The sequence below is a fragment of the Electrona antarctica genome (assembly GCF_951216825.1).
Source record: "Electrona antarctica genome assembly, contig: scaffold_118, whole genome shotgun sequence".
NCBI classification, from domain to species: Eukaryota; Metazoa; Chordata; class Actinopteri; order Myctophiformes; family Myctophidae; genus Electrona; species Electrona antarctica.
Genome location: NW_027638083.1, coordinates 21,664 through 30,862, shown reverse-complemented (window position 1 = coordinate 30,862; position 9,199 = coordinate 21,664). Strand labels below are relative to the sequence as shown.

The 9,199-nt window shown below is 41.4% G+C and overlaps 1 protein-coding gene across 1 annotated transcript; it reads left to right on the top strand.

Moving 5' to 3' along the window:
• The first annotated feature begins 1,541 nt into the window (after nucleotides 1–1,541).
• pde6hb (phosphodiesterase 6H, cGMP-specific, cone, gamma, paralog b) lies at nucleotides 1,542–8,742 on the top strand. The gene is made up of 3 exons (XM_079531300.1): nucleotides 1,542–1,600; nucleotides 7,639–7,802; nucleotides 8,326–8,742. The coding sequence occupies exons 2-3, from the start codon at nucleotides 7,657–7,659 to the stop codon at nucleotides 8,441–8,443; spliced, it is 264 nt and encodes an 87-aa protein (XP_079387426.1). The 5' UTR covers nucleotides 1,542–1,600; nucleotides 7,639–7,656; the 3' UTR covers nucleotides 8,444–8,742.
• The last annotated feature ends 457 nt before the right edge of the window (nucleotides 8,743–9,199 follow it).

The window sequence follows — 9,199 nt, the reverse complement described above, 5'->3', positions numbered from 1 at the left end:
TCAGTGTGGCACTGGCAATACACACAAGACGTCCTTTTTTAATCACGCATACTGGCAAGAAGTTCAGGATTAATAGCATTATAACTTGTGTTTCATGTGGTGTTGTTACCAGATGTCGACCCTGCGGTTTAGCATAGGTAAAACTACTCTCTCTCTCTCTCTCTACGACTACGTCGTCCTCAGACGAGCCCTCCATCGGCGTCTCCATGCAGTCATCTCGGTTCTCCATATACATCTGGCCAGCTCATTTGTGCTTTCTGCACCAGCATCTTTCTTTAGTACGTCCACGTAGGTCTGTGTGGGACGTCCTCTCGATTAATGCCCGTGTGTTGGTTCCCACAGTACAAGCTTTTTGGCCGGGAGTTATTGGTGTCGGTGGCAGTGGCCAGCTAGTCTCATCCTCCTTACTGCTATCTTCTCTGTTACACTTGGTAATGCCCCGGCCGTACAGACGCTTGTTGGTGATGTGCTCGTCCTGGTTGATGTTCAGTACCACACGTAACATTCTGGTGTAGCAGCACCCGTCCAGGGATTTCTGTAGGGCTTGTGTTAGTGTCCAGCATTCACAGCCAGAGGAGGACTAGAGGAGGACGGACGGAGGTAAAACCACAAGACAGTTAAAACAGAGAATGAGTGAACATAAGAGTTCTATTCGAAGAAATGACCGTGAATATCCTGTTGCCGTTCATTTCAATGATCTTAAACATGACATCTCCACTTTTCGCTTTATTGGTAGAACAAGTCAAACTACCAGCAAGAGGTGGTAACCATGATGTCCTTCTCAAACAATGGGAGGCATACTGGATACACACATTACAAACCCTCCACCCTAAAGGGCTGAATGATGAACTACTATTAAATGTTATGCTATAATTATCCATACAAAACATATTGTCATTTAATTATTGACTGAACTTCTTGACCAGGGGGGTTGCTATAAGCACTATTTGTGCAATATTTTTACATTTCCTGTCCACTCTTGTTGTTTGAGCATGGACCTTATTATTGTGATATGTATGATATTTATTTGCTTATAAAATTGTATGTTAATTTCCTTGTGTTTTATGGGCATGACATTAATATATTTCCCTGTATTCCCTGTATATATAAGACTGTTGCAATGTGCATACCTCACATGGACGTGAACGCGAGCGGCAGGCAGCCGGTGGGGCATCGGCGCTGGCGCCTCTCGACAGGCTAAAAGCAGGCGTGCTGAGGCTTAACGGGATCAACCCATTAAAAAAAAACGCCCGGGCTGACCTCGCACACTGTCCGGCCTATATGGGCTGAGCATGCAACATAATCAGGATGGGATCAAGGGGAAGGGGGAATAAGGCACGGTGACGGAGAGAGGGAGGGAGGGAGGGAGGGAGAGAGGAATTTGGAAGGATGGAGAACATGCTGGGTTGAGTTGTCTGACCTTTTGGCTGACCATGTGACCATGTGACCATGTGACCATGTGACCAAGAAGAGGAGGCATCAGGGATTAAAAGGTGGACGGATAAAAGAGCAGGACACGGCAGCCATCGAGTCCACCAAAGGTTCTATACTGAGACTCACTGAGACAGGAGCAGTCCTTTTGAAACATCTGCGAAGACAGGTGAGGGAAAAAAAACTGCTTATACTTATACTTCTGTACTGTAATCTGTACTATACTACTATTTCTACTAATACTATATATTAGGGCTGTCAAATGATTAAACGATGAATCGCAGCTTAAAATATGTATTAATCATGAATAATCACCATTTGAACGATATCCAAAATATGCCATGATAACGGTATAGTGTTGTGGGAATGGAAAGATAAAAGGCGGATATACACATTTAAAAAGGGTATCTTTGAAAAACAAAGAAAGGGTCCCGCGCGCACTTTCAGACACTTGCCAAAATGTCGCTCTTTATTGGGTCGACGTTTCGGTCGATTAGACCTTCATCAGGACAGACAATGTATAATGGATATATACATTTAACATACCTATGTATGTTTTATTCTTGATTACAAATCCAGTGTGGCAGGATGGTGTCTCTCTGTCTCTCACACCGTTGTCGTGCTATGTGGTTTGAGCCGCTGCCTATGTGCACTGTGCAGCCTTTTATGGAAATAACCGACTTTTCCCCATCCAGATAGGGCTAGTTTGTGCAGAGTGGATGGGATTATGGGATGTATGGGGTGGGTCATCCAAGCATGGATTAATTGCGTTAAACATCCTTAATCTACTTAATTTCACAATTTAATTAACTCAGTTATTTTGACAGCCCTACTAATACTATACTGCTGCTGCTACTAACAGCTAACTAGAGTTATTATCATCGCAGCTGCTGGAACTACAACTTCAAATGCAATAGTTGCTTCAGTAGAACTGAATGTGCAGGTTGCGTGGATTGGTAAAGTGCTTAAAGTTTAAAGTATAATAGCATACCTGGAGAAGAATCACATTGAATTGCAGTTTGTGCCGAGACTAACATTATAACAGTTGGTGAAACTTAATTGAAAGAAAGAAGAGAACCCCGGCCTGTACGTGTATTCATCTCATGCTGGTGGATCAGTAATTTAGACAGAATTGCTCAGTAAACTTGGTTAAATGGAGAGTTTAATTGTCTGTATAAATGCCAGAGCAGCGAAATGGTTCACGAATTGAACTCTGAGGAAAGGCTGATACAAAGAACTCGGCTCGAAAAGAACAGCTGCTGGCATTTACCAAACTAAAGCTCGGTAGGGGGAGGGGAAAAAAAGAGGATTGACTTGAGGGGCAAAGAAAATCACAGAAGCAGATGGCTAATTATTTGTTGGCTGCCCTCTGCAGGCTGCTATATGGCCTGGCGCAGATCCACAGATCTATACAAAACACCGGTGTGACAGACTATACTTAAGTCCAGCCCCATGTGACTGTTAGATCTGCTGTGTGAGGCACAGGTGGCGGGAGTTACATAACGTGACCCACAGGATTGCTTTCCCCTAATGGGATTACTAGTGTCACTGGTCAGGTACGGATAGAGACAGATTAGGAAGTTTAGGAAAGATACGGTTTAAGGAGATGAAAGTGGACAGACTATGTCTGCTCTCTAAAGCCATGACATGATGTTGTGACCTGCAGGCTGGCCATCGGGGTGTATTATACCAGTGTTGATTTTGACAGCACGTTTTGATTTAAGTTTTAGTCATATAGTCTCTTGAATATAGTTTTCATTCAGTTTTTAGTCTAGTTTTTAGTCAACTAAATATCAAAAGATTTAGTCTACAGTTGATTTAGTCTACTAACATGTATTTAGTTTCCATTTCGTTTTCGTCAGTGAAAAAAGGTAGTCGACGAACATTTTTTTTGTCATAGTATTAGTAGATGAAATCAACCCTGTTTATTACAGCCATGCATTCTGCTGTAATAAATACACTGTTCCTGTAGAGGGAACTTAAGACGAGCAAAGCTACCCTTTTTAATTCACTCCTGGCTGTCATTTCATTTCCTAATGAAGTATACTGTCCTTTTAACCCATTCTGTACGGGAACCCCTTTTGGTGTATTAAGCATTATGTATAGCTATTCAAAAATAGCAGATCTACAAGTTCAAGTTGTAGGTCTGCTATTTTTGAAAAATCACGAAAATGTGCCTGAAATCTTTGAATATATATATTGTTACAGAGTGAATGTTTTTAACTCAAATCTTTGCTTCTGGGGGGTCCCTAGAACAACATATTTTCAGATGGGGGTCGGCTGCCAATAATCTTTGGGGTCCTTGACATGAAATATTGAGCACCACTGATATAGAAACATAGGTATTTAAAAAAAACTGTCAGGATTTAAATTTCGATGTCAGGCCTAAATGGGTTAAATGACCACTGCATCTGTTGCAGTGGTCACTCACAGCCACATTAAACATCCTGTATTTATGGATTATTATCCTGTATATTATATATTGTCAAATGTGTTGCTTCGGATTGCTAAATAATAGTTGATAGTCGTATTCTAACTAACCTAAACTATAATGAAAATACAGTTAGAATAGTGCATGACGTAGACAGCATTATAACGAGCAGGAGAATAACTCAATGTGATTGTTGTACCTGTTGCTATTTCTACATTATTGACAAATGTGTTGCTTCTGATTGCTAAATAATAGTTCATAGTTGTATTATAATGAAAATACAGTTAGAATAGTGCATGACGTAGACAGCATTATAACGAGCAGGAGAATAACTCAATGTGATTGTTGTACCTGTTGCTATTTCTACATTATTGACCTCCAACAAAAACATAGTTTACCAGCATCACACTGCCTCTGTTTTCATTAACCCATTTATACCTGAGGATGATTCCACAAATCCTTTCTAAATCAGAAAAACCTTATGTTTCTCTATGTCAGTCGTTCTCAAACATTGTCATGTCAAGGACCCCCAAAATGATATGTAATTGGCAGCCGACCCCCATCTGAAAATATGTTGTTCCAGGGACCCCCCAGAAGCAAAGATTTGAGTTAAAAACTTTCACTCTGAAATAATATAATATTCAAAGATTTGTGCCACATTTTCACGAAAAAAAAACAAAAAAAAACAGCGAGCTTGTAGATCTGCTATTTTTCAATAGCTAAAGTATAACATGATGCTTAAAACACCAAAAGGGGTTAAGTCTTCCCACACCAAAACTCTCAGACATCACACTCACGATAGCAAATTACACTGATCACCTCCTTCAGTCATCACTTCACAATAATCATCTTCTGGATGGAACTACTTTCTGATGGGACATTTCTCACTTTAGCAGCAGGCTTGTGTACTGTACATTCTGCCATATTGTAGCATTAAAGAAACTGCTTCACGGTTGTTGTTGTTGTTGTTGTGTTAGGCTTTAGGAACTACATGCATTTAAGTCATTACAATTTACAATTTAGGCATTTAGCAGATGCTCTTAATCCAGAGCGATTTACATTAAGCAAGCACAAAAAGCATGGCAATACATTACATACATAAAAAGTAGTTATCATGAAACATGCGTAAACTAAGAACGTAACAGTGGAATATCTATATAATGAAACTATACATATAAACTATACTATATACTATACTATGCTATACATTATGTACTATGAAGTGCTATGACTATATACAATGTATAACGGCTATTCTAACTGTATTTTCATTAGTTTATACAATATACAAAGTCATTCTATGTATTGTGTTGGAAAGAGTTGTGCCCAAGAGAGTTTGAGATGACTTGGTGTGGAATAGGTTGAGGGGGCTTAGTCTACTTACTATAAACAACGCCGGAGGTTAATCTCTCATTACACAGGGCATCCCCGGTATTTAAAAGTGGCAAATATTAATCTGCCACGAATTAAAATGGCATTAGAGCTAGCATAATCTGTCTGTTAAACCTAATCTGTACGTCATCCGCACTGATTAGCTGGTGCCAGTGGCGGACTGGAAGGAGACCGGTAGAGATTAGGACTGGAAGGAGACCGCTAGAGATTAGGACTGGAAGGAGACCGCTAGAGATTAGGACTGGAAGGAGACCGCTAGAGATTAGGACTGGAAGGAGACCGCTAGAGATTAGGACTGGAAGGAGACCGGTAGAGATTAGGACTGGAAGGAGACCGGTAGAGATTAGCAGAAGGCTTTACATACAATATAAGCAAAGAAAGACCCTACAGTTGCACCGCTCGTGAAACTAGCTGTACATATATGAAAGCCCCTTTACTTGTATTGTAAATAAGATAAGAGAGAGCCTATACGGCTGTGTCGTTTGCAAATAAGAATAAGGGAGACCAAGCCAACGGGTGTTCTGTTATTGTCACGGTGAGCCAAGGGGGGGGGGGGGGGACCTAAATGCAGGACAGAGAGGCCGAAGAGCTCAAATGCAAACAGTTTATTAAACAAAGACTGGAACATAACACTTACTATGACATTTCAACAAAGATCTCACAAGGAACTGAAAAGACAGGGGAGTATAAATACACACAGGGATAACAGGGCACAGGTGAACATAACTTAAAATCAAGACAGGGATTGGCTAAGGGACTAACAGAACACAGGTGGAGCAAACTAATAATCACAGGTGGTGCGACAAGGGAGGAAAACAGTAACAAGGCATAGAGGAAACAATACTACAAAATAAAAGCACACAAGAACAGAAAACATCAACCAAAACTTTGAACAAGGACCACGGGACCACAGATTGTGAGTGACAGTTATAAGCTAAGAGAGACCCAACGAGTGTGCTTTTGTGAAACAAGCTTCAAATATCTGAAACGCCTTACTTTTACGTTTTTGTGGAAAAAGCACTCAAACTTTCTTCTTTCCTGCCTTGATCTCCTTACCCCCCCCCCCCACCCTCTTATTTCCTCTTTATTATCTTCACACTTTTTTCTACTCTAAAACGGTGATGTGACAATAAAGCTGATTCTGATTCTGACAGAGAAGAAAACAGATGTAATAATAATAATAATAATTAATAATAATAATATTAAAGGTGGTATAGGCAAGTTTTCAGCCAAAATGTAAAATATATATAAATGTATTTTTTGGGCCTTTTCCCCCTCTATCTTTCCCTATATTGTGATGCTGAGGTGTTCTCCTGCAACAGCACACTCTCCCTTTGCCCCCCTCTGGCTGAATGCACTGTTTATATCCACTACAGTTTACTATACGGGACGTCGCGGGGGATTTAAACTTTTAGCCAATTGCAGCGCGAGGCTGTGACGGTGTGTTCAACCCAGCAGTATTATAATGAAAACGCGATGCGATTTCATTGCAATGTATAATATTATCCCCATATCTTAGTTTCATCAACATTGTTCATGTGAAATAGTATGTTTATGATTTAATATGTAAGCCTATTGAAATTATGAGAATCGCTATGTAGCCTATAGGCATGGTTGGGTGGTGTGAAAACACCAGCAGCCAGCACCCCTAAGAACTCGGAGGATCCTAGAAGTCACAGAACGTCGGACCCCGACCCCCCCATAAAATCTCCTGGTTACATCAATATGATCGTTCATGTGGAGTGGGTTGTATGTGCTTATTTGTTGAAATGGTGGAAGTGAGTATTAGTCATGTCGTGGTTTTTCACCGCCGCGGCGACTGCCTGCCCCGGCCGGCTTGAAGCATGCATTCAACCCGTGCTTGCCAACGGTGACAGCCGTCGCGGATCATCATAGCGATTTTTCTTCATTACAATGAATAACCGTGGACAGAGTAGTTCACATGAACGATGCTGTAGTGGCTGGGGCATTTGAGGGGCAATATATGTTTTATATGCACGATTACAAATAAAAGAGAATTGCATTGAGAGCCAGTGAGTCCTCCTCCCCTACTTCCTCATTTGCGGGACTCGTCGTGCCAGTCGTGTGATATTGCGATTATGCTACAGTTACCCTTAAAACAACATGTCAACTCAATGTCATTGTTGTAACTAAGATATCGATAGAAATTCATAATTGTTTAATGTCATATTTAGCCATACGAGCGCAATATCCATAGCGTCCCTCCCAGCAGCAACAACAATCCCATAGCCTGAAGTGACCTGGCTCGGCCAATAGAATGACAGGGGGAGGGGGGGTGGAGCTATTTATGTTTGTACACAGAATTCTGTGTACAAACACTGAAAACTTGTCTATATCACCTTTAAATCTCTCCTGTCTTTTAGGAACGATAAGCGACAGAAATGAACACAGCAAACCCCGCAGGGAGCGCCCTGACCACTAATACTAGCACCGCGGGCCCCACCACGCCCAAGAAGGGACCCCCCAAGTTCAAGCAGAGGCAGTCTCGTACCTTCAAGAGCAAGGCCCCCAAGCCTGGCCAGAAGGGGTAAGTACAGTAAGCCACAACGTGCGAATTGTACAATTTTGAGGCATTCGTACTGTATACTTTACTTGAGTATTTCCAATATCAAATACTTTTATTTCCACTCCGCTATAGAGGCAAATATTGTACTTTTACTCCACTACAAGTAGTTACTTATATTACTAGTTACTTAGATTACTAGTTACTTAGATTACTAGTTACGTAGATTTTGATTATTATTACAAAACAATACATTATAACCACTTCAGCCCTATATGCATTTTTGGCCATTTGAAAATAGCAGATCTACAAGCTCACAATGCGTCGCGATGAGACGCATTGTGAGCTTGTAGATATGCTATTTTAAAAAACATTTGTATACATTTGAAAACTTTGGAAAAACCTCAAGTACATTTTGAATTCCGGACTTTGACTTCAAGTAACGGAGCATATAGTTCTACATTGCAGAATAGATAAGTCTATAATCACCACCATCATCATCATCGCTGAGCCTGTCCGTCTCTTCCCTTTTTTTTGCTCCATCCAGCTTTGGCGACGACATCCCTGGCATGGAGGGTCTGGGCACCGACATCACAGTGGTCTGCCCATGGGAGGCCTTCGGCGACATGGAGCTCAGCGACCTGGCCAAATACGGCATCATCTAAAGAAAGCTGCTGCCGGCTCCCTCCTTGCCTTGCCTGCTTTGCACCTCTTCCTTTCTCCCCCTATATAATATAACCCCCCACTCCTCTCTCTCTCTCTCTCTCTCTCTCTCTATCTCTCTCTCTCTCTGTCCGGCACGCCACGAAAATAAGGCTGCCGTCCAAACCAACCCAACCCACTAATGCTCTCGTCGATCTGCTTTGGCGTCCCGCTGAAGTGCATGAAATGCATAAGAACGTTCTTATGCTTATGTTATTATTATTATATAATACTGTTTACAGTTTATGATATATACTTTGAAGTGGTGTGGCGAGAAGACAAACCCTGCTCCCCGCTCCTTTCCCTGCACCTCCTTTTCTCTCCCCCCTCACCTCCCCTTCTTCTTCTTCCATCTATACCTCACTCCCAACAACCCACGGCAATAAGTGGACGCAAGCACACCACTAGCATGCTGTACTATATAGCCTGTATTTGCTTCTATAGCTGTCTGCGGAACTGTAAATACTAAATACGCTTGTTTTCAGCATTTACGAAAGAACGCTTTACGTCGTCTTCCTATAAACGTATACCCGTACCGTACCTTTAATATCCCCCCTCGTTCGCCCCTTTAAACTAAAGCACGGTTCCGTGCTTTAGTTTATTTATAGTTTATTTTCATGCAGTGTTTTTTTTTATTCTGCGTTGATGAAAATTGTTTTGAACAGACGGGGGAAAACACACAAAAATGATACAAAGAGAGTGTTTGATGGATTGTGACG